Raw genomic sequence first — 27,174 nt, forward strand, 5'->3', positions numbered from 1 at the left:
TGGAAACGGCTTTTCAAACTGCCAAAGACCTGTTGTGCTCGGCCGTGTAGCTGAGCATGTGCTTTGTTAAATCGCAGCGCTGCGTTGCTTTTGATGCGAAAAGCCTCGGCAGGTGTCAACACATGTCCACAACCGTGCAGACTTCTGCTACCTGTGGGACACAAAGACAAAAAGATAAGAGGGGGAAGAGGCATTTCCTGACTGGAGTTTATTTTAAATCATGATTTTATTCATTTTACAGCATAGTATTGCAGGTCAGTTATGTTTATTATTCAGAAGTGTTTGATAGCTGAATTCCATAACTGACCCACAAGAAGTATTACAGAAAGCAATGTAGTAAACAACGTAATATTAAAAAAAAAGAACATTATGGTCAATATATTTTATTTAAAAGGATTTAACTAATTAATTAACTAATAATAGAGCACATTACAATGTCTCATGCTAACTAAGAAAACAGCATTTATTTGATCAGAAATGCAGTAAAAAAAAAAACAATTACATTGTGAAATATTACAATTTAAAATAACTATTTTCTATTTGAATTTAAAATGTCATTCAAAAAGCTGAATTTTCAGAAGCCATTACTCCAGTCTTCAGTGTCAGTGTCTTCAGAAATTAATCTAATATGCTGATTTGCTGCTCAAGAAAAAGGTATTATTATTATCAATGTTCAAAACGGTTGTGCTGCATATATATATATATACAGTGGGTACGGAAAGTATTCAGACCCCCTTAAAATTTTCACTCTTTGTTATATTGCAGCCATTTGCTAAAATCATTTAAGTTAATTTTTTTTCCTCATTAATGTACACACAGCACCCCATATTGACAGAAAAACACAGAATTGTTGACATTTTTGCAGATTTATTAAAAAAGAAAAACTGAAATATCACATGGTTATATATATATACATACATACCTTCTCCTTCCCCCCTATATATCTCCATCAAATTCTTTCACTTATCCCAGTATTTTTCAAATAATTCATTAGGAGACTATGTATTTCCCTAGACATTGTTTTCCTAGCAGATTTCCCACTGTTATGTTTTGTTTTCCAACTTGTGTTTCTAACTCCCTTCTTTCTTCTTCATACCTTTTACAATCTAATAAAATATGTTTTACTGTCTCTTGTGTGTTGCAGTGGTTGCAAAGACCAGTGGGGTGTTTTTACATCGAAACGTGCCTGAGTTGATCGTGTTTAGACATCCGGGTCATGGGGTTTTCATTTCATAATAAAAGTCCTAATAGCAGCGAAATGCGAATGAAGAAAATACAGCACAACAACATAAAACCAAAATAGATTTATTACCGAGACCGAAATCAATTTATTGAAGCTAAACACGATTTACCTTGGCAAATATTAGTTTCAGTCACATATTTGCATACACAGTAGGCAGCTTCATTTTTCATTTTTTTTATTAAAATGCATTTTGAATAATGTGTTAACATTGCGTGTGTTTAGAGAAAATACAAGAAATTATATCCTGTGTAATAAAACCTGGCCTTTTTTAAAGGTAGATTTTACACTTGGTTAAAATATTTGGTTCAGCCAGGCAGATTTGAGAGTTTGTATATAGGCTAATATATTAATTTATTTGTGAAGAGAGTGTTTCTCTAATTTGTAGAAATATTGAGCATATTTTAGTTTTCTGGGAAAGAAGTGGAATTCTATTTGGATCCAATGCGAGGTCTATCATTTACCGTTTGGAAACGTTTGGTGTCATTTCTTATTAAGGGTTAGAATAGAGGGGGTGAGTGTGGCTATGCACGAGTTTGTAATTTATTAGCGTTTTCTGGGTGGGTTTTTACCAAAGACTATAGAATACTCTTGCAAGAGTAATAAAGGGACTTTGATTTTTACTTTGGTATCCTGAACCACTGATTGTTATTTCGTTTTATGGCAACGTAAAACAGTGAAGTTTGACACAATCTACCACTGTAAACTAAAACAAAACAACAGATTAAAGGCGCATTAATATTTTCCCCTAAATTATGGCTTTAACTTTAAGAAGAATATCAGTTAATAATAGCTTTAGGAGGGCAATTCACCACGTGACTTTAAACTCAGTGAAAGGGCAAAGATTGTACAGCAACATGTCAAAAGAAGAAAGAAAAGGCGCTGACCCAGGTAAGAGTTTCTCTGTGAGCTGTAAGTTGGACTTCAGAAACGGGTGAAGCCTTTTATCATAGTTTATTTTTGACAGAAATCCAGTTTTACACATAATGTCAGCGTTCACAGTGTGTGTATGGTTAGAAACGACATGTCGCACACATCCAGTGCAAGTGTGAGACTTTGTCATATTTATTAATTATCTGTGAAACATGTATTACCCTTATTAATTACAAGAAACATTTATTATTATAAAATTTATTGGTGAGCATAAGAGACTTCTTTCAAAAACATACATAATAATAATAACAATATAATAATAATAATAATAATAACATTAATAATAAATGTTTTTAAGCAACACAAACATTTATTAGACTGATTTATGAAGGCTCATGTGACGCTAAAGACAGCTTTGCCATCACGGGAATAAATTACATTTTAAAAATATATGAAAATAAAATTTCAAAAACATCGTTTTTTACATTGTAATAATATTTCTCAATATTGCTGTTTTTACTGTATTTTTGATCAAATAAATTCGTGCTAAGTGTGCATAAGAAACTTAATTCAGTAATTCAATTATTCCAAACTTTCCCCAAAAAGCATTTGGACAAACAAATAAATAAATAAATATTATCTATTGTATTGTACCTGTCAACTGATTCATTCAATGTTCATGCATTTCCTGATTGTGGAAGGTGCTGGTGGGACAGTGATTTCTGAGAGAAGGGGTACGGTGATGGTTATTGGGATTAACCGTCCTGAAGCGCGTAATGCAGTAAATCAAGAGACTGCTCAGAGACTGACTGAGGAGCTGTCAGCCTTTGACCAGGACAACAGCCTTAATGTGGCAGTGCTTTATGGAGTCGGTAAGTTTACTCACGCACTACTATTGATGTGAACTTTGGTGCACTTTGATGGTTAGTGAAAAGAATAAATATGTCATCTGATTGAGCGGTAAAGCAAATAAATAGTTTATACATGCACTACCCCCCCCCCCCCCCCCCCCCCATGAAATATATACTTGGTTATGTCTAAAGCTTAATAACATTTTCTTCAAATTTGCCTATATTCTAAAAGCTGTTAAATATTTGACTAAGTGGGCAGCATATGGCTACAAGAGTTCTGTGTTATGTCAAAGCCTGTAATGACAATATTACCACATTGAAAACAATTATCCCAGGCCATCAAATTGCACACCCTCAATAGAAATAATTTGTTCTACCTGGATCAACCATCGCTGCTCAAATTTCCTAAATCACCTTTATCATGGTCTAATGAGAGGTTTTGCTCTCTCTCACACTCTAAACCTGGAGCTCAGCCAGAGGACTGTCTGCAGGTGAACTGAACACAGTAGATAACAATACATAGACAGCAACATAAAGAATGTGTGATGACAGTAATTGCTTAAGCTTTGAAGAGGTGACAAGAACACAAGAACTCCCTTATTTCACCAGAACACAATTTCAGGTCTGTGTTAACATCTACTATATCTTAGATGTTTAAATGGACATTAAAATGTAATTGAGCACTCCCAATCTCACTTACTAGTCTATATTTTACTAGTCCATTAGGAAGTCATTATGAAAATATGCTCACATTTCAGCTAAATTATGAATAATTGCTATTTTATTGCTTAGTTCAAGCTGTGATTTGTTAAAGTACACTGAAGGACTGGTAACTTTTCTCTGGAAAAAAATATCATTTGAAAGTTTAAAATGACTCTTGTAATTAGTATGTTTTCCCATCCCTTGTGAAAAAGAAGTGTGCTTAATTGTGGTAAACATGCATTTGTAGTGTACTTTTAAAGTATATAAAGAAACTGTAATATATATATAATATTAATTTTGATCAAATAAAATAAAGACATAATGTATTTAAAGAGAGAACACTTTAATAACTATTTTTCTTTACACACTTAAGTACACAAAAGTGCTCTTTGTAGTAATGTCAAATCAAAAGTTCTACTTTAAAATGAATTTTAAATCATTGTTTTAATAATATTTTGTTGTGCTTTACAGAAGTACACTTATTTTTAATTTGACTAACATAAGCACATGGAAAGTACTTGTTGTGTAATTTTGCATAATTGACTTTTGCTACTTTAGTAAATCCATGTAACATCTTTAACAATTAAAGATTAAAATAAAGGTGTACCGTAAAGTTAATAGATTTTTTTATGTATTAAATTGCAACTTCATCATTACAAATTAAAACAACATTTAAGTACAGGTTTCATTAGAAATTACATTAAAGTATATTTTAGTTAAATGCCTGTAATACACGGAAAATAACTTTTCTGTTTGAATATTTTTGAAAATGTAATTTTAATTTCCTGTGATCGCAAAGCTAAATTTTAAACAGGCATTACTCCAGTCTTCAGTGTCACATGATCCTTCAGAAATCATTCTTATATGCTGATTTCTGAAGGTTCAGATATTTTGAAGAATGTATGCTGCTTCCCCATTGACTTCCATACCGTTTTTTTTTCTCCATACTATGGAAGTTAATGGGGACCAGCAACTGTTTGGTTACCCACGTTCTTCAAAAATCTTCTTTTATGTTCAACAGAGGAAAGAAACTCATACAGGTTTGTAACAACATGTTGCCTTCTCAGTTAAATAATCAAGTTGTTTGTTTCAGGAGGGAATTTCTGTGCTGGTTTTGATCTGAAGGAGTTGGCCCAGAGCTCTGGTTCTCTCAAACTGGAGGAAGATGTCTCCTGTTGTCCTAGTCCCATGGTACGGAGTGGTCCTTCTTAGATGCAGTATTGCACAGTAATACTAGAGGAGTCATTTAATACATTACTTTTAAGTCTTCTATAATGTTATAAACATTTCTTGTGCCAAAAATTGTTTTCATGACTATTTCCCACCATTTCTATGACCCTTCATGCATTAACAGACACATTAACAGCCATTAATTAAAATTAAAATGTCTACCAAAATGTTCATAATGAAGCAAACATTGCAGTCATTGCAACAATTTTTCCCCCTTTGCATTGCGAAAATGCTGGCCAGCCAAAAAGATTTGTGCTTTTGTGCTGTTACATAAAACGTCTCCAGGTTACGTATGTAACCATGGTTCACCGAAGGGAACGAGACGCTGCATCGAAACGCTTTGGGAACGCCCCCGGCTGAAGCATGTATGAAATCAGTCCAATAGAGAAGCGAGACGTCATGAGCGGGGTGACATGAGCAACCAGGAAGTATAAAAGCGCATCCTGCCAACGCACATGTTAGCTTCTGCGGAAGCGAGTGCCTGCAGTGATGCAGGGAGTATGGCAGAAAGACGCAGCGTCTCGTTCCCTTCGGGGAACCATGGTTACATACGTAACCCGGAGACGTTCTCCTTCAGGAACTTGAGCTGCGTAGAAACGTTTTTGGAATACCCACTGCACCATATGAGCAAATCCCTGTCAAGTGTGTATCTGGTGACCACATCAAGACGAGCTTGGGACCCTGGAGTAGATGTCAGGTCCAAATTGTAAAACGGACAAATGTGTGTGGAGAGGACCAGCCCGCTGCAGCACAAATATCTTGAAGGGCCACGCCCACTGATAAGGCCTTGGAGGCAGCCATACTCCTAGTCGAGTGCGCTCTGACCCCGACAGGTGACTGGAGGCCAGAGGACTCGTAGGCCAGTGTGATCGTCTCAACCACCCACCTACTCAAAGTTTGCTTGGTCGTTGGAGCCCCTTTCTTAGGTGGACCAAGCAAACAAATAACTGATCTGCCTTACGCCACTGGGCAGCTCTGTGAACATAAGCGTGCTCGCACTGGACAAAGCAAATTGAGTCTTTCCTGGCCTGCTTTCTGGAAGGGAGGAGGACAAACCTTAGGGACATACCCGGACCTCGGGTAAAGGAACGCCCTAACCATGCCTGGGGCAAACTCCAGGCACAATACAGCGAGTGCCTGAAGATCCCCTATACTCTTTAGCGAGGATATGGCGAGTAAGAAGATCGTCTTCAGCGTGAGGAGCTTGTCAGAGATATCTTCAATGGGTTTGAAAGGAGCACTGCACAAAGCCTCCAGAACCACCACCAGGTCCCATAAGGGCACCTTGGTGTGCTGTACTAGCTTTAGCCTCCGAGTGCCACGGAGGAAACGTGTAACTAACGGGTATCTTCCCAATGACTGACCATCTAGAAGGGTGTGGTAAGCAGCTATGGCTGCCATGTATACCTTCAGACTGGAGGGCGATAACCCTGCGGAGAAATGCACCTGCAGAAACTCCAGAACTTTACCAACTCGGCAGTTGACTGGGACTTGCAGTCGCTGTCCGCACCAAGAAGTGAAAAGTCTCCACTTCAATGCATACAGTTTCCTCATGGCAGGAGCTCTGGACTGGAGTATGGTCTCAACAACCTCAGTAGAGACACTGGATGCTAGGAGCTGTGCCCCCTCAGGGGCCACGCCCCCAGGATCCATAACTCCAAGCGGGGGTGAAGAATGGTGAGAGGAGCCTGAGAGAGGAGATCGTAAGCAGCTATGGCCACCACGTATACCTTCATAGTGGAGGGAGATAACCCTGCAGAGAAGTGCTCCTTCAGAAACTCCAGAACTGTACCAACTGGGCTGTTAACTGGGTCACGCAGTCGCTATCCGCACCAAGAAGTGAAAAGTTTCCACTTCAAGGCATACAGTTTCCTCGTAGCGGGAGCTCTGGGCTCTGACCCCCCCCCCCCCCCGGCCCCCCCCCCCCCCCCTTCTTTTTTTTTACACAATTTCCTTATTTGTATATTGTATAGGTTGTATTTTATATATATTTAAACTGTATTTATCTGTATTATGTCTACTGTTAGTGTTAAGTGTTAACTGTATGCACCAAGGGTCTGAGAGTAACGCAATTTCAATTCTCTGTATGTATGTGCTGTACATGTGGCAGAATTGACAATAAAGCAGACTTTGACTTTGACTTTGACTCTGGACTGGAGTATGGTCTCAACAACCTCAGTTGAGCGACCGGATGCTAGGAGCTGTGCCCCCTCAGGGGCCACGCCCACAGTTTCCATAACTCCGGGCGGGGGTGAAGGATGGTGCCCCATGCCTGAGAGAGGAGATCCCTCCTGATCGGAATCTCCAGCGGAGAGCCGTTGAGGAGTGACACAAGGTCCGAGAACCGGCCAGAATGGGGCTACTAACAGAAGATGGACCCCGTCCCGACATATTCCAGAACTCCCGGGAGCAGAGCGATCGGGGGAAAAGTGTACAGACAGTTCCTCGGCCACGTCTGCACCATGGCGTCCAGCCCAAGTGGATCTGGATGCGTGAGGGAAAACCAGAGTGGACAGTGTGTCGTTTCCTGCGACGCAAATAGATCCACTTCCGCCTTGCCAAACTCCCTCCATAGGAGCTCCACCACCTCTGGGTGGAGCCTCCATTCCCCGGGCCTCAGCCCCTGTCTAGACAGGATGTCTGCTTCCTGATTGAGGTGCCCAGGGATGTAGACTGCTCTGATTGAGAGGAGCTTTCCCTGAGCCCACAGGAGGATCTGGTGCGCTAGCCTGTAAAGTGCATGACCACTCATGACCGCTCCCCAGCCTGTGAGGGAGGCGTCCGTTGTTAGCGACAAGGAGCCCCCAATATTGGGCCTTGAGACAGGAACCAAGGTTTCTTTCACATGTCTAAGGCACGTAAGCATTGATCATGCAAAGCGGATTCCCCCTTGGGGAAAACCCCTTGGTCCTGAGCCACTACTGCAAGGGTCTCATGTACAGCAGGCCAAGAGGTATCACATTGGATGCAGCTGCCATCAGACCCAACAGTCTCTGAAACTGTTTGACAGTGAGCGACTGGCCTTCTCTCACTCCTCTTATGGCTGTAAGAATTGCTTCAATACGAGCAGGAGACAACTGTGCCTGCATCGTTATCGAATTCCACACCACACACAGATAAGTGGTCCTCTGAAGTGGAGAAAGCACACTTTTCTTGGCGTTGAGCCGTAACCCCAGCTTTTTCATATGGGGGAGGACGACATCTCGATGCCGAGCTGCCAACTGCTCCGATTGAGCTAGTTTCAACCCATCATCGATGTAGTTGAGTATGCGGATGTCCTGGAGTCGCAGCGGAGCCAGAGCAGCATCCACACACTTGGTGAAAGTGCGGGGTGAGAGTGACAGACCAAACGGAAGAACCCGATACTGGTATGTTTCGCCCCCGAAAGCAAACCTCAGGAACCTTCTGTGTTGAGGAAGAATGGATACGTGGAAGTATGCATCCTTGAGATCTATCGTGCCAAACCAGTCCTCGGACCTGATTTGAGACACTATCTGTTTGATAGTGAGCATCTTGAACCGAAACCGTTTGATAGCACGGTTCAAAATACGTAGATCTATGATTGGACGCAACCCTCCATCCTTCTTCAGAACGATGAAGTAACGGTTGTAGAACCCTGACTCTCTCGAGAGACAAGGGACACATTCTAAGGCCTCCCTTCTCAAGAGAGTGTCTACTTCCTGTTCCAATACCAGAGCCTGCTCGGGGCCTACTAATGTAGGAATGATCCCGTTGAAGTGAGGTGGTAGAGAACCGAACTGAATTCTGTAACCTCTCTCTACAGTGTGCAGGACCAATTTGGCATTTGGCAGAAGTGTCCACACTGTCAGAAAGTCTACTAAGGGAAACGGTCTCTCGAGACTGGCCTCTGGTGTTGCTAGAGGAGCCACTTCGGTGCCCTGGAGCAGATGACTGGCAGGGAACGACCGACCTGACTGCTCTAGCGCCCTCACTTGAAGGCACAAGCTTTCCTGTGCTGTACCATCGCCTGGCGGCAGCTGGTAAGTTCGCTCGTCAGAGCTCACTGAGCCCTGAAGCACCGGGGGTGTGAGGGGTATCAGTGAAACTCCCTGAGGGCACTGAGGAGGATCGGGCACCGTATACCGAGGTGTGTACCTCTCCTCTCCAGGGTGGGCTGACCTCGGGGTCCTGACGATGGAATTGTCAGGGCCGCTTCTCCGAGGTCCTCTTCGATAGAATAACGGTCCGCAGATCCGCTTTCTGTTTAGAAGACCCTGACCGAGAGCGCCGCCCTGCCCCCTGCTCTCTCTGCGATGGGGTACGGGTCGAAACGTTCTGTTTCTGGGTCTGGCAATATAAGGAGAGGAACGGCTGGGACTGCTCCCGCTCAGCAGTCCCAAAGACCTAGGAGAGGCAATGGAGGAAAACGCTGGAATGCCACCACATGATTATTTGCCTCCTGAAACCTCTCGACGACAGTATCTACTGTATCGGAGCGGGAGAAGCTCACAATCATGTACAGTAGAGAGTATCTACTGAGGCTAGAAGGCAATAGCAGGGCACCAAGCAGAAAGAATCTGTCCTTATCTTGTAGCTCAGACAGATTCAACCACAGGTGCCGCTCCGTGGCCACCAATGCTGCCATTGAACGGCCAATGGCTCTGGCCGATTCTTTGGTGGCCCGAAGCGACAGGTCTGTGGCCCGACGTAGTTCGGCGACTACGTTGGATTCTCCTTCCTCCCTTTTATCCAGGTATTTTAGCAGGTCGGCCTGGTACGCCTGCAACACCGTCATAGTGTGCAGACACTGACCTGCTGCCATGTATGCTTTCTCAACCAGGCTGGATGTCAGCCTTACTGGCCTGGTGGGAAGCTTCGGGGCCTTCAGGGACAATGCTGAGGACAGGGAGAGATAGCCCCATATCCCTTCTCATTCAGCCCCGAGATGTCAGAGTAATTTGACACAGTGGGGCTGAAGAGTCGGGACGAATATGGTTTCTCCCACGATCTCAATACCTCAGCATGGAGATCAGGGAAAAACGGAAGGCCCCGTTGTGAAGGCTGTTATTTTGATCTTAGGAAACGCTTGTCCAATTGGCTTTTGGGAAGAGCGTCCTGTTTCTCGGCTGGCCACTTAATATTTAATTTGGCTACAGCGCAAGTCACAACCTTCACAAGCTCCTCATATGCAAGGGACTGTGGTGATGAGTCCACAGTCTCCTCCGTGTTGACGCTCATCACGTCAACCTCCTCAGAGGAAGACAGATGAAGCGTTTGGCTCTCTCTCCGGGTGGAAGAAACCATGGGGCGGGCTTCCAATCCCTGAGAGAGAGCCGTAGATCTAGCGGGTGAAGACCGAGATAAGGATGAGCCCGTCTCGGATCCCTTAGCTAAATCCACTTGCGACCCTCACGATAACAGCTCGGGCAAAAGCGGGGCCGGACCCAGCAGGATTGCGAACCTGGCCACTTTCATCGAGGACGGCCAGGCAGGAGCGGAGCACACAGAACGAGTAGAAGCTCACAATCATGAAAACCAGCCTCCTCAAGAGCTGACCGTGCATGCTCCGCTCCCAAACAGACGACGCACAAATTTTTATTTGTAAATGAGCTTTGTTGTTATTGATCATCTTCTTTACATGTGAAATGAGTAACATATACCACATAAGCGAATTGGTACAAACTATTGACAACTATCAACAGTAGAGCAAACTGTGAAGCTCATGCGATCTACCATATGATACAGTTGGATGATATACCCACTAGTAAAGATTAAGTCACTTTGAGTGTACATGTTCTGCATAATGGACATCTGACACTCATGTTTGCAGACCTACAGCTTGGTTCACAGGGTAGAACAGCAATATACTGATGTGTGTTGTTTGCTGTAGGGTCCGTCTCGTATGAGGCTCTCAAAACCATTGATCGCAGCAGTCAGTGGGTATGCTGTGGCTGGGGGTCTTGAGCTGGCCCTGCTGGCTGACCTGAGGGTGGTCGAGGAGAGCTCCATCATGGGTGTATTCTGCCGCAGATTTGGTAGGTATTGTTTTCGCTTTTATTGTACTTAGATGTGTTATTTTGCTTAAAGTTGAGGTAGGAGTTAGTGATGTCCGGTTCGCGAATGAATTGTTCTATTTAACCGGATCTTCGAGTCTCCAGTACGCATTAATCCACAAATTACTTAAATTATTCGGTCTACAAACGTGCCTGACACTCCCTCTGATGCGAAATAAACCAATATCCAGAGTTATTCAGTAACTCCAACAGTACATTGACTGAACTGCTGTGAAAAGAGAACCGATGATGGGATGAGCATGAGCAGAGCAGCTGAGTGCAGCGAACGTACACGCCCACTGCTAGTGGTTCTCGTTCTCGAGTCAAGAACCGGTTGCATTGGTTTTCGGATCACCGTTACACTCAACCGAGAACCGTTTCTTTTGGACATGTCAGATTTGAGAACCGATGAGCTGATGATACTGCGCATGCATATAATTTTTCAAGAGGATGAAAAGTATGTTTTTTGTTAAACATCAGAAAGTGTGATAATATAAATATATATATATTTTTTTAAATGATTGTATCTAATCTGTGTACGTACTTTGTTCAAGTGATCTGTTAGGTAATAGGCCAAAGGGGTTTGTCAGGGATGTTGGACCATAATTAAGACTCTTTCTTTAATAGGAATAAGGGATGATTTATGAAATACCTGTACTGTAATTATAGTTAACGATGACACATTCACAAATTGAGTTTGTAGTAAATAGAAAGTGTGATAATATAAATATATATATATTTTTTTAAATGATTGTATCTAATCTGTGTACTTTGTTCAGTTGAGGATTCTGTTAGGTAATAGGCCAAAGGGGTTTGTCAGGGATGTTGGACCATAATTAAGACTCTTTCTTTAATAGGAATAAGGGATGATTTATGAAATACCTGTACTGTAATTATAGTTAACGATGACACATTCACAAATTGAGTTTGTAGTAAATAGAACTGATGAACACGAGTAGAGCAGCTGCAGAGTGCCGGTTAGAGCGGTTCTCATTCTCGGTTGCATCGGTTTTCGGATCACCGGTACACTGAACCGAGAACCGTTTCTTTCGGACACGTCCGATTTGGGAACCGATGAGCTGATGATACTACGCATGCGTGATTCAGCGTGAAGCTACCGAACAGTACATGATTGCCTACCAGGGCCGGATTTACCTCTTTTTATGACATAGGCAAAACAAATTTTTGGGCCCCCCTTCCCTATTAATATAATAGGCCTAATATTTCCACCCACACTCTTAAAAATAAAGGTGCTTCAAAAGGTTCTTCAAGCGATGCCATAGAAGAACCATTTTTGGTTCCACAAAGAACTATTCAGTCAAAGGTTCTTTAAAGAACCATCTCTTTCTTACTTTTTTATAATCTGAATAACCTTTTTTCGCCCCATAGAAACTTTTGTGAAACAGAAAGGTTCTTCAGATGTTAAAGGTTCTTTATGGAACCATTTAGACAAAAAGGTTCTTCTATGGCATCGTGAAGCACCTTTATTTTTAAGAGTGCAAGCAAACAAAAATATTTCTTAACCAGTGGAAATCGTTTACAGTGTTTACTATCGCAATAAGCGCTTGCGTTGAATGTAGTTCTTAATTTGTTTGAGAACTGAGAAAGACCATTCCATTGATAGGCGCGGTGACGTGGCCACATAACCACTTCGGGAGTGCATTATTTCTCTAATAATTTTAACGGCCTGGAGACACAATCACACATCAATTGTTCAGACGATTTGTTTCAAGACATTTGACATGTTTCTCTCCTGAAATCTCATGTGTGTTGAACTAGATTATTTTTACGCACCTCATCCCAAACCTTCCATTGCAAATTCCAAAACTTCATTTTAGAGCTAATAACAGAGGCTTTAGCCATTGATATGCAGGCTAACGAAGTTATTAATGCAGTCAAACACAGTTAATAGAGAGAGAAAGCAAAAGAGAGAGAGGGAGAGAGAGATTAAGTGCGTGTGAATACGTGCGTCTGTGTGTCTCTCAGCAGTACTCAGCAGCAGTGTCTACTAATTAGCGTATCTTTAAGTTGAACTGCTTCAAGAACCTCGCTACTGAGAAATGTCATGTATAGCTTTCAGCTGTGAAACTATTTTATTGATAAATTCGCAGGCAGCCGCAGCTCTAACAACGAGTTTCTGTTCACGTCTCCGCGTGTGTGCGCGAGTGTGTGTCTGTACTCTGTGTGCGTCTGTGGGAGAGAACGGGAGAAAGAAAGCGTGATTGCCGTACATAAAAAAAGGTTGAAGACATGGAAATACATTGTCATTTTTACCCTATTGTTTGTAATATTTATTTGCTCAATGTCTTCTGGGGTTTTGGTTCTTTTACTGTTGCCCCCCTGGACGAGCGAGCATAGGCATGTGCCTATAATGCCTATGCGTAAATCCGGCCCTGTTGCCTACTATGAGTGACACAGCATGTCTGAACCGAACTGGTTCTTTTGGACAACTCATTCTGTGCTAATGTTATGAGCTTGAGTAAACCGAGGACTTGAATGAAGGGCAATCTGGCGAAATATACGTTTATTTAATAACAAATAAATCGCATGGATTATGTATAGGAAGTGGATTATGGTTTCTGCGCTGATGACAACTAATTTATTCACTTTATATCTTCAAGACTTAAATCCTCATGCACATCACTGCCTGTACCTGTATTTGGCTGCTTAGTTGCAAAACGTAATTATAAAATTTTCAGATCATGATTATATATTTGAATGTGTATTTTTATCCCGGCCGGGGATGATAGACTTGATATCATTACGTCATTGCGAATGACATCATTACGTTAGGGTGTAAAAAACCAATGAACCGTTTTTTTGAACCGGTTCATTGAAACGAACTGTCCGATAGAACCGGTTCGCGGAAAAGAACCGGACTTCCCATCACTAGTAGGAGTTGTTTGTTTGTTTGTTTGTTCATACCTACAACTCTTTGTAGAAGGGGTTTGTGTTTGGGAATTTTTTCTTCTAAAAAAATCTTAAAGAAAATCCTGATATTAATATAGAATTACTTGTTGTTTAGGTAACAATGTTGTTTGAAACAACACCGATATATATGGTAACATCTAAAACAGTTAAATGTACATAAAAACTACAATTTAAATAACTTTATTACATAAATTTTTATGACAAAAACAAAACATTTTATAAAATCATAAACCTCACATGATAATATAACATACAGTGTATGTTATATTTGGTCTGAACAAAAGCAGTGAGTGAAAATGCATATTAACTCTTGCTTAGTAATAAATGTTTACTACAGTGGTAGACAGTGACTTCTTTAATCCCCAAAATCAGCATAACCAAACAGAGTAGATAAATGGTACAGCGCATCAGCTTATAGGACACACTCAAAGAAAAGCATCAAAATCAGAGACAACAAATAAAAAACACCAGCATGGCAGGTGTTGATTTAGAAGGATGACACTATTGATTCATAACAAGGACAGGGTCAAAATTCAGGGCTGTTGCCAGGAATAACCAGGTGGCAGTGAGACATACAAGAGATGCTTACACACATACAGTACATGTACACACGTCACACATGCAAGATTGCTAAGCATGAGAAAAACAAATGGAACAATATAAATCCGCCAAAATATTCACTTAGATTAGTTAAGTGAAAGCATGTTGCCAAATAACATGTACCTCCAGCATACTTTGTCTATGCCAAAAAATGTGAGAATATATCTTTTAAATGCTTCAAACTTAAAAAAAATTGCTTTGCGTGAGAAAACATAGAAATATACAGTTACAATTTTTAGTTTTTCATTTGATTTAGTTATGCTAGTTTTGCATCAAAAACAACATGATTTTTGGTAATCAAGATCTGGCAGCAACAGCACAGTTTTCCGGTTGGGCGAGCAATTCATGGACAGCTTTTCTTGCATGAAATCACCCACATGACAATAAACAATGAGAACTTGGAGCAGTAATGATGATTCATAGCAGTTGAGTGTAGGTGCCAAAGCGGTTGTGGATACACTTACCCGAATCCCTCCATAACTGGAACATATTTGCAGAAAATTGCCATTTGGCAAATAAATACTTTACAGACAGTCACATATGTAATTATGTAAGCTTTATGTTACACTTCAAATGACAAGGGAATTTATACTATTGTTAATATTGATTAGCTAGTCCTTTAGCTCATTCTCTCAAATGGATTGGTTATGCAGAACATTCACAGCTTATATGGACTGCATGCCCCTGGATTACCATATTCATGTACTATGATATTACCACATTGTACTGTGGTACTTGCAGGATTCTAAAAATGGCTGTATTATGAGTAATAAAATAAAATGTATCAATTTCAATCCAAACATAGTAAATTAAATCCTACAATGCTAAACTATTGTAGACAGGCTTTGCAGTACGTAGAAAGAGAAGAGAAATTTGATGCAGTTTAATTCTGCATGTACTAGTTTCTCTATGCTACAGATATGACCACAGTGTATATAAATATGCCAGCAGTGCTATAATTTACTGCCAGGAACTGATTTTTCCAGCTGCTCGTTTAAAACATAGAGGCATCATCATGACCCTCTCTCTTTCATTAAACCAAGCATCCGGGCATTGCCCACATGTGCTTGTGGACCTGTTCCTCAGACTGTCTGCCTCTACTGTACTTGCGCCACCCAGGAAGACGTGACGCCTGCAGTCTTTATGTCTTCACCAGCATTCTACAGTAATGATTAGTCAAATTGTTTGTGAAATTAAAAAAAATTGTGGTGCTTGCTAAGAAAATTGTCTGCATTAATATTGTTTTTGTTTAGGAATTTGATGATCAAACATATAACCCTTAAAAAACTGGCATGTAACTTTACATGCACTACTTGTGAGGCTTGAATGATACCTCAAATCATGTTTTGGTGAGGTATGCTATTACTTTTCTTATTAGACTTATAATTATCACATGGACGAAACAATTATCAAAATCACATATACTCACTTACAATGATGAACACAATCCATATAGAGAGCAGAATACAGTATATATTACTGAGAGTTAGACTCTTTTGAATTTGACCTTTAAGTTACCACCTACAATAACCTAGAAACTGCGTAGTAACATTCTAAAAAAATCGAAACCGCTTAGTAACCACATATCAAGTCCCTGGTAACTACGCACAACACCATAACAATGGCATGCCAGAATTACTACAGTCACAAGATTCTGACTTGCAAAAAGCATCTACAGCCTTGTAGAACTTGTAATTACAACTCTGACATTACAGTTACATTACAGTTTCATATATCACTTTACCAAATGATTTCAAATATTCTTACAGTGTATGCAAATGAGCCAAAACCCACAAATACAATGACTGAGCAAACATTGACAAACAATGACAATCAAAATGATAAAAATTACAAACACTTTCCACATTTTTCCCACTAAATTACTCTCTCTCTGGTAATCTTTCTCTTGTTTTGAAATTAGCAACAGGTTTAGGATGAGATGTGTAAGAAAATTGTTCCTAAACAAAAGAGCATTTTAATGACAAAAACTTGACAAATGACTTGGGCTTCTTTTAACCAACTATAGTTTCATCAAACGCTAATAAGAGTTTCAATAAGAGTAAATGAAACCCTACTTACAATCAATGCAACATCTTTAATTTGAACCATTTCACATTCTTAAAGCTGCAGTCCATAACTTTTTTTTGGTTAAAAATGACCCGAAATCAATATTTGAGCAAGTACATAACCAGCCAGTGTTCAAAACTATCGCCTTACTTTAGCCTGATTTACAACAGTTAGCTTATAATAATGTTTTCTAATTTGAGTGGTACCGGTAGGTTTTCGCGGGAAATTCGAGCATGCTGCTGTGTCATTACGTCACGTCTGTAAACATAAAGAAGTTGTCCCGGCTACTAGGCTATCGCATGTGAGGATCCTGCCGGTGCGGATCGTTTATAGCCGTTTTTCACAGCAGCTAGAATAATTACATGTATCATTTTGATGGTGGATTGTAATCCAGAAAGGATTATGTGTTTATGAAACACATGTGAATTAAATGAAATGATATTGCAGTTTTAAATTTGCTTCTGATTACAGATAGCCTGGGATTACAAAATATTTGTATTTTAAAGACAACCAGTTCGAAGGGAGCATAATTTGCTTTTTGGGTTAAAAGAATTTCTTAATATGAAAATCGAATAGTATGACAATTAGAGATTAGACTGTACAGACATTGAAATATACACGCTAATACACACTATACTCATAGTCACGCAATGCTGGTGTTGCTAACATTAATAATTTGAGAATAAAGTATAAATAACAATAATAATTATTTGCATGGTTTGATGTGATATGAGCTAACCCATCTTTAGATTAAATCACCATTGGTAGCGTGATTTATTGTAATGCTTTTTTCCACAGTTGGTCAGAAAAAAACGTGGCAGACTTGTTACTTACTTGTTCAGATGACAATATACGGTGAAACTTCTTATTTGTGTCATGTATTCCAAGACGTAGGCTAGAATCTGTGATTGCGAAGTGCAGTAAATATCCACACCGGTGCGGTGACTGACTGCCACACATACTCCTCAAAACATTAGATTCATCCGCGCTGGAGCCGTACCGACGCACAACCCACGCAAGAAAGATAATTCCGCAAACAGCTGCAATTGCAGGTTTTCAAACAAAGATGGCGACAAAGAGGCAAAACTTATGCAGCTTAAAAAAAAAGAAAGAAGGAAAACAAACAAACTAGTTTTCAACCGATTTATGAATAAAACCAGGAAGATACCATTCCACTTCACATTGTCCAATGAAATTTTAGCTTGTTTAAAATGCACACAATCTATAGCAACTCAATGGCAATAACATCTCAGACTATAAATAAAAATAAACAGGCATTTTCCAAAACAGAAATTTTGAGCCATTCATTACTAATTTTGAACATGTTCATCATAATAATTATGATTCAAAAGCATGTTGTTTTATTGACCACAATAGTATTGTTGATAATTGTTGAAAGAGGGGCATATTTGATTAAATTGGGGAAAAGGGCAGGGGCTTGAGCCCCCAAATCACCCCCCAGCCCCCGCACATGCCTGCTGCCAATAAAATATGTGAACAATGACTTGAGGTGTTTTAACCATGATGTAAGTAGAATAATTGGCCTGTCGTCAGTTGCAACTTACATATTTCTGTTTAATCATTCCTATAATTAATCTGTAAATAATCAACATGAACAGCTCAGAGTCTGGGTTGTCAGCTAGTAATGCACCTTATCATCCATATAAACATTTATAACTATGTATGCAAATGCATAGCAACTTCCTAGAAACATGCAACTGTATAGAAACATGTTAAAAACCACAGCTATGCAACCACATAGCAACCACCCACAACATCCTAACAATCACACAGTAATATAATATACATCACTCAGGACATCTTGGTTAAATATGTAGCAGATATGTAGCAAATCCCTGGCAATCACCTACAACACTCTATCAACCGCATAGCAACTTGCTCATATATACTCAGTACAGCTTAGCAACCACTAGCAATATTCTGACACTGAGGCAGCGACTTGCACAGGCAGACACCACACATTTTCTCCAGAAAATTTTATTTATTTCTGAAATCATGAACAAATCAAATAGATTACAGGATATGATATATTTATAGTCACATTACACTTCTGATTGGAGCATCTAACATGTAACCATTCCCTCAACCTACCAAAATGTTTTTTTTTCCACAGTTGGTCAGAAAAAAACGTGGCAGACTTGTTACTTACTTGTTCAGATGACAATATACGGTGAAACTTCTTATTTGTGTCATGTATTCCAAGACGTAGGCTAGAATCTGTGATTGCGAAGTGCAGTAAATATCCACACCGGTGCGGTGACTGACTGCCACACATACTCCTCAAAACATTAGATTCATCCGCGCTGGAGCCGTACCGACGCACAACCCACGCAAGAAAGATAATTCCGCAAACAGCTGCAATTGCAGGTTTTCAAACAAAGATGGCGACAAAGAGGCAAAACTTATGCAGCTTAAAAAAAAAGAAAGAAGGAAAACAAACAAACTAGTTTTCAACCGATTTATGAATAAAACCAGGAAGATACCATTCCACTTCACATTGTCCAATGAAATTTTAGCTTGTTTAAAATGCACACAATCTATAGCAACTCAATGGCAATAACATCTCAGACTATAAATAAAAATAAACAGGCATTTTCCAAAACAGAAATTTTGAGCCATTCATTACTAATTTTGAACATGTTCATCATAATAATTATGATTCAAAAGCATGTTGTTTTATTGACCACAATAGTATTGTTGATAATTGTTGAAAGAGGGGCATATTTGATTAAATTGGGGAAAAGGGCAGGGGCTTGAGCCCCCAAATCACCCCCCAGCCCCCGCACATGCCTGCTGCCAATAAAATATGTGAACAATGACTTGAGGTGTTTTAACCATGATGTAAGTAGAATAATTGGCCTGTCGTCAGTTGCAACTTACATATTTCTGTTTAATCATTCCTATAATTAATCTGTAAATAATCAACATGAACAGCTCAGAGTCTGGGTTGTCAGCTAGTAATGCACCTTATCATCCATATAAACATTTATAACTATGTATGCAAATGCATAGCAACTTCCTAGAAACATGCAACTGTATAGAAACATGTTAAAAACCACAGCTATGCAACCACATAGCAACCACCCACAACATCCTAACAATCACACAGTAATATAATATACATCACTCAGGACATCTTGGTTAAATATGTAGCAGATATGTAGCAAATCCCTGGCAATCACCTACAACACTCTATCAACCGCATAGCAACTTGCTCATATATACTCAGTACAGCTTAGCAACCACTAGCAATATTCTGACACTGAGGCAGCGACTTGCACAGGCAGACACCACACATTTTCTCCAGAAAATTTTATTTATTTCTGAAATCATGAACAAATCAAATAGATTACAGGATATGATATATTTATAGTCACATTACACTTCTGATTGGAGCATCTAACATGTAACCATTCCCTCAACCTACCAAAATGTTTTGTCAACAAATTGTATGTGTTATTTTTTGCCACACATAGGTTCCTGTGGCCATTCTGCTATGATTGAGTTTAAATGAGAACTATCATTTGGAGACTTTTTCACCCAGAACAAGGCTAACCCACTTATTTTCTCTGAATTTCCCTCACTCTCTCCTGTACTCACCCACAGTGCACAGCAGGCCCTTAAACACCATTCATCTCACATAATAGATGTCTTGGCCACCATCAGTGAAAAAGGGTTTATTTTAACATCCTGCTTGTGGGTTTTATTTTACCTAATCTTGTTTTGGCAAGTTAATTTTAGGGCTGTATTTGGGAGACCAAGATGGGAACAGCCATGGGGAATCCCTCGGCTGTGAGAGACGAAGAGAAATAAATGAGAAAGAGATGCAGATGGGGGAGGTTACCCTGGGAAAGGAAAATATGCTACCAAAACTGACTGAAATCTCTCTGATGTGGCCAAATACTTCCTGTTGTGTCTTCAGATACTACACTGAGCCACCAAACTGAAAGAAACAGCCCTTTTAAATGATTCAGCTAGTGCAGTTACAAATTAAAACCCAAGGGAAATAGTGTTTGACTGAGTAAAACGTTATGTAGTCTTTAGCACATTGGCCATATAATGTGCACTTATTGTGCACAGTTTAACAGTGCATGTTATACCAAAGAAAAAAAAAACTTTATAAACTTTCATTTAAAAGTAATAACTTTGGCCACATTTAAAACTACTTTCTTTTTTGGCTGACATCATATATAGCTATTTAGGCTTTGCCGGTAATTTGACAAAAAGTGTTACCATTGGGATATGTCAAAATGTCCTAACCTGACCTAGGTTTAAAAAGTTTCTGGACGGGAACTTCACTGGAACGTCACATTCAAGTCTGATTCCATTATGTTATGGAATGCCTGCTTTTCATGGTCCAGTTATTGTTTTCTCATTGAATATTCTGTTTCACTTGGACAGTTTGTTCCCAGCTCAAATTAAATGCAGTACATTTATCAGAGACCAGAAGATCTGTGAAATCTGAGTTTATAATTTTTAAGAGGCCCTGACTGCACACATTGTATCTAATCCAACAGCCCAGGTGGTCAAATCCAGTTGTTCTGAATGCAGTTTCCATTCGTCCACCTCAGCCACCAGAGCGGCTGCCAACAACTGAAATGACTCGACCTTTCTCCGATTTTACAGACATTCTCCTTCAACCTTCAGATCCTTCCTTGGCCTATAGTTCTTGGACTCAGAAATGCAGATTTCATCAAATATGTTGACGGTTTTAAGTTGTCTTGAGAATGGAAGACTTTCTTTAATGCGTTCATTTATTTGAATTGAATAGCGTAATCTGAAATGAACTAAATTTCAGGTTTATCCATTAGGGATTAGGGATATAATTAATAAGGGACAGGTTTTGTATTATTGTCGTGTTGGTTCTGATTTCACAGACATGTAGACCATTTCTTAAAGCTTCTCATTTAGCTTTTGTTGCGTTTGTGTAATTGTATAGTCATGTGTGCGTGTAAAGGTTTTTTTCCTGAGCTCTAGTGTGGTACTGTGGTCTAACACGGCATTAACCCAACACCATTGTGTGTGCAAGCCATTGTCGTGTTGGTTCTGATTTCACAGACATGTAGACCATTTCTTAAAGCTTCTCATTTGGCTTTTGTTGCGTTTGTGTAATTGTATAGTCATGTGTGCGTGTAAAGGTTTTTGAGCTCTAGTGTGGTACTGTGGTCTAACACGGCATTAACCCAACACCATTGTGTGTGCAAGCTTGCATCGTAGGCCTTATTGGGACTTTGATGTTCTGTGGATACCAGTATCACCAGCATGAACACGTACAGGAAGACATAAAAGTTCAACCGCAGGCTCAGGCTTACACAGACAAATCCATTCAGTCAGTCAAACACCTGAGGTGAACTGAAATCACCCAGGTGCTAATGTAGGACTAGTGACAGGGAGTCAGTCGGTTGATTTCTGTAAAGCCATTGTGCAACTTCAGTGTCTCCTGTGTGTGAGAGCAAGAGGATTTTGCACAATAGTGAAGGTCTGGGCATAAAGGTAGTGGATTGATTTGAAGAGATGCACGGATTACTTTAACTCACAGTCACATCATTTTGACCAATAAATGTGCCTGTGAAACCTCTAGTCTCTTAATAGTGCCTGTACACAGTGGTGTTCACACAAGCTTTGTTTACATGCAACCCAATAATCTCTTTATAATCAGAATGATGTCTCAATCAGACAGATTCTAATTGGCAATCACCTCCATCAAACTGACTAAACTCAGTCCAGCCTTATGTGTACACAGAACAAGCAGTTCTGTATTGGGTGACGGGGATGCCTGTCCCAGGAACCAGCCAGTCCATCCAATCCACCAGCATGAACCGGGTGCTAGTTCAGAGCCAGTGCTATTGCCGGTTCGGAGTTGGTTTAACTGGAGAGCCTTCTAAGAACCGGTTTGCCTTTCCACGGGCTAGAGAGCCACCACAGAGCTTAAACACACAATCAACAATGGTGGACGTTGCATTGCTATTGATGTTCATGGCTGTACGAATCTACATCAGCATCCAAATATGGCGAATTCAACGTGTTCGTGTTTAGCTGCTATTTCAAAAATGGTGGTCAAAAGTTTCTGTTCATCTTGTTGGTCACGGTAACCCCTGCCCCTGACGCATGCAGTTCTTACTTCTAGACAAGCAATGTTATGGTGCTACTTACGAACCACTTTTCCTTGTTCAGAGCTGGTGCTTTGTGTGTCGAAAGACAAATAACCAATTTGAAACTAGGCCCTGGCTCCAAACCAGCATTTAAACTGCCTTGGTGGAAAAGGGGTAACAGGGATAACACACACAGACATAAAGATTCACACTCTTACTCATATTCAAAGTCTTGGGATTGTGGGGAAACCAGAGCACCAGAAGGAGAGCCACAGCAACATTGGAGAACGTGCAAACTCCACACAGAATGGCCTCCAGGACCCGATCCTGGAATCTTCTTGCTGTCAAGAGACAACACTAACCACTGAGTCACCATGAATCTGAACTTAATTTTGATCTGATTGAAAGGGGTTATGGTTAAATATTATGTTTAATAGGAAAATTGTTGCCATGTAAACCCTTGTATCAGACTACTTTCTCAATCAGATTAAAAAATACCAGAGCAATGATAGCTTAAATGCGTAGCTTTAGGGTACATATAACAGAATTTACAGAAATTTAAAATTGGATTAGATTAATTTGGATTGACAAAAAAAGAGTGCATGCAAACATTATATATGGGGTGGTATACTCAGAGGTACATGTTTGTACCGTACATACCCCTAAAGGTATCATATATACTCCTCAATGTACTAATACTGTGTGTACTCTTAAAGTATTAAAGGGGTCATATGATGCTTTTTTAAAGATCATTATTTTGTGTATTTGGGGTAACAGAATATGTTGACATGCTTTAATGTTCAAAAAACACATTATTTTTCAAATACTGTACATTATTGTAGGTCCTCTATGCCCCACCTCTCTCAAACGCGTCGTTTTTTTACAAAGCCCCTCCTTCCGACAAGCACAGTCTGCTCTGATTGGCCAGCTGACCCAGTGCATTGTGATTGGCCGAACACCGCAAGCACTCATCGGAAATGTAACGCCCCTTACCATAATTGCGAGCTTCATCTTTCAAAATAAATGTAAAGACAGTAAATAATGTCATTAGTTTTACCATCAGTTCAAGCCCGAAAGGGGAACAGAGTCGCGTGACAGACACAGTGATGAAGCTGGTATGTATGCAGTACACAAGCCACGGTTAAGACAGCTGACTCCACTGTGATGTGACCCTGTCTCTCTACTTTCAGAAGGCCAGATAAAGTGCTTTTGCTTTCGCCTATAAACACACAGCGTCTCCCTGACATGCTGCTTCAACACTAACTGCGGTTACTGAAACCACGCCTTCTTTCTTTGCGTGAACATTTGGGTGTCATTATGCAAATATTTCCACATAGTGAGGTAGATATGTGGGGGCGTGTTAGAATGAGCCGTTTAGGGGGGCGTGACAGAGTCTTAACTTTGATAAAGAATATCTCTTTGGTTTTGAGACTTTAGTCTTTGCAACTTCAGGGATCTTATCTATGCACAGTCAGCTTGTATCACTCCAAAGAGAAAGGAAAACTTGAAATCGCATCATATGACCCCTTTAATATGCACATTGCACACTGTAAAAATGTACCTTTGAGGGTTTGGCTACACTGATTCCTAAATGCACTTTTTTCTTGTTTGTCAAAAAATCCCTTGGATACTTTTAGATGGTCAGCTGGTCAAACTTAGATTTGGCGACTCTGGTTATTTAATTAATATTAATGTGAATGTACCTTCATTCCTCATTTGGATTTCTTCAATTTATGGATCCTACACTACCTCTGCTTTAAAGACTTTATAGGTTTGTCTTCTGAAACAGATGCACCTCATCACGTCTGATGTGTGTCAGCTGCATGCTTGCAGATGTGTAATAGAGATTGAGGACTGACTTTCTGAACGACAGACTTGAGTAATAGGTTAAAAAAGAGCAGAGGGAATATGGAAGCATGTGCTTACTGAAAGAAACTCCCTCCCACCTCAGCTCAGGCTGCCAGATGTGTAGTGTGTTGACTGAGAGGACAGATGATTGGTAGCAGATGCATCCACTCATTATCTCTCACCCTCTCAAGCCACTATAGAGCTGCACTATTCCCATAACCTACTAAAAGAGGACATTAGGAGAAAATATAATTTATAGAATGTGGCAGAAATTATGCTAGTTTGAATTGGCAGAGAAAAAATAGAGCAGAGGGATTGCTGGCAATTAGACATGTATTCAGAACCCTTTGTTTTGTGCACTGGTTTGGGTGGTTTATGAAGACACAAATTTGTATAATGACATGGGTATGACACAGGTATTACAATATGAAGGTGGTTTATGAGGACACTACCTGTGTCCTCTTAATTCAAAAGGCTTTAAAAACATACTAAAAAGATTTTTTTATTTTTTTTTGAAAATCTAAAAATGCACAAAGTTTCCTGAGGGGTAGGTTTAGGTGTAGGGTTGGTGTAGGGCGATAGAAAATACAGTTTGTACAGTATAAAAACCATTACGCCTATGGAAAGTCCCCAGAAACCACCAATACCAACGTGTGCGTGTGCATGTTTATGTGGTTTATGAGGACACACATTTGTATAATAATATGGGTATGACATAGGTATTACAACGAGAAGGTGATTTATGAGGATATTTTCAGTGTCCCCGTAATTCAAAGGGCTTATAAATAATTCAGAAGGAGTTTTTTTTTTTAATCTAAAAATGCAGAAAGTTTCCTGTAAGGGGTAGGTTTAGGTGTAGGGTTGGTGTAGGGCAATAGAAAATACGGTTTGTACAGTAAAAAAACCATTACGCCTATGGAGAGTCCCCATAAACCATAAAACAAACCTGTGTGTTTGTGTTTGTAATACAATGGTCTATGTACATATAAATTATATTAATAATAATAATTTTATTGGGGTTGCTCTCCTATATTCTGACTGATACTTGTTACAAGATAAGTATTTTTACATATGTGATCCTGGAGCACAAAACCAGTCTTAAGTCGCTGGGGTATATTTGTAGCAATAGCCAAAAATACATATGGGTCAAAATTATTGATTTTTCTTTTATGCCAAAAATCATTAGGATATTAAGTAAAGATCATGTTCCATGAAGATATTTAGTAAATTCCCTACTGTAAATATATTAAAACTTAATTTTTGATTAGTAATATGCATTGCTAGGAACGTAATTTGGACAACTTTAAAGGCGATTTTCTCAATGTTTAGATATTTTTGCACCCTCGGATTCCAGATTTTCAAATAGGTGTATCTCGGCCAAATATTGACCTATGCTAACAAACCATACATCAATGGAAAGCTTATTTATCCTTCATGTGATGTTTAAATATCAATTTCGAAAAATTGACCCTTATGACTAGTTTTGTGGTCCATGGTCACATATTGTCAGGCACCCACAGAGGCTGATATTATTGTGCTATATTTAAGAAAAAACTAAAATACCTAAAACCATAATCTAGAATTTGACATGCTACAAATGAAACTAGACTGCAGAGCTGAATGTAGAGTTTAAATACAACTTAAAAGCTCATAAATATTAATTGATTCCCTGATGTCACATTTGCCTAGTTGTCCATAAAAGTAGCTAGTAGTTAATATCAATAGTGATTTAATCAATTGGGTGTGATTTGATCTAATCTTAATCTAAATTAGATCTACAGTATATATTAGTAATTCTTAACAATATAAGTGATTTAAAGGGTTAGTTCACCCAAAAATGAAAATTCTGTCATTAATTACTCACCCTTGTGTTGTTCCAAACCCGTAAGACCTTCGTTCATCTTCGGAACACAATTTAAGATATTTTTGATGAAATCTGAGGGCTCTCTGACCCTCCCATAGACAGCAAGGTAACTACCACGTTCAAGGTCCAGAAAAGTACCAAGATGATCGACAAAGTAGTCCGTGTGACATCAGTGGTTCAACTGTAAAGTTACGAAGCTACGATAATACTTTTTTTGCACAAAGAAAACAAAAATAATGACTTAATTCCACATTTTCGTCTCTACTGCATCACTTGTGGACACACGTTCACGACAGTATCATAACGGCAGCGCCGACGCAGCCACACGCTCGCGTTATTTAGCATATAAGTCGTTATTTTTGCTTTCTTTGCGCAAAAAAGTATTCTCGTAGCTTCGTAACTTTACAGTTGAACCACTGATGTCACACAGACTACTTTGTCGATCATCTTGGTACTTTTCTGGACCTTGAACGTAGTAGTTACCTTGCTGTCTATGGGACGGACAGAGAGCCTTCAGATTTCATCAAAAATATCTTAAATTGTGTTCCGAAGATGAACGGGTCTTATGGGTTTGGAACAACACAACGGTGAGTAATTAATGACAGAATTTTCATTTTTGGGTGAACTAACCCTTTAAGTCTATGTTAAATTATATATAAAATTAGTCATATCAATATGAATTATGTTTTACTAATATTAACTAATATTGAACTAATATTTCATATTTTTGAAAGTCTGCTAATTCTCAAGGCTGCATTCATATATATGACCACAATTACCACAATTGAAAATAACTGCTTTCTACTTTAAAATACTTTAAAAGCTGAATGTTCACCAATTA

At 39.6% G+C, this 27,174-nt stretch overlaps 1 protein-coding gene across 2 annotated transcripts in view; it reads left to right on the forward strand.

The window, feature by feature from the left end:
- The first annotated feature begins 1,881 nt into the window (after positions 1 to 1,881).
- LOC107557244 (2,3-dehydroadipyl-CoA hydratase-like) overlaps positions 1,882 to 27,174 on the forward strand; it is a 28,209-nt gene continuing 2,916 nt past the window's right edge. The window contains exons 1-4 of one of the 2 annotated variants that reach the window (XM_016240595.1): positions 1,882 to 2,131; positions 2,815 to 2,985; positions 4,760 to 4,857; positions 10,748 to 10,892. In XM_016240595.1, the coding sequence (XP_016096081.1) occupies positions 1,996 to 2,131; positions 2,815 to 2,985; positions 4,760 to 4,857; positions 10,748 to 10,892 (550 nt within the window). In that variant the 5' untranslated portion in view covers positions 1,882 to 1,995. The remainder of the gene's footprint in view (positions 2,132 to 2,814; positions 2,986 to 4,759; positions 4,858 to 10,747; positions 10,893 to 27,174) is intronic. The other variant, XM_016240596.1, reaches the window with a different exon arrangement.

The sequence above is a fragment of the Sinocyclocheilus grahami genome, unplaced genomic scaffold (genome assembly GCF_001515645.1).
Source record: "Sinocyclocheilus grahami isolate Dianchi unplaced genomic scaffold, SAMN03320097.WGS_v1.1 scaffold594.1, whole genome shotgun sequence".
Lineage (NCBI taxonomy): Eukaryota > Metazoa > Chordata > Actinopteri > Cypriniformes > Cyprinidae > Sinocyclocheilus > Sinocyclocheilus grahami.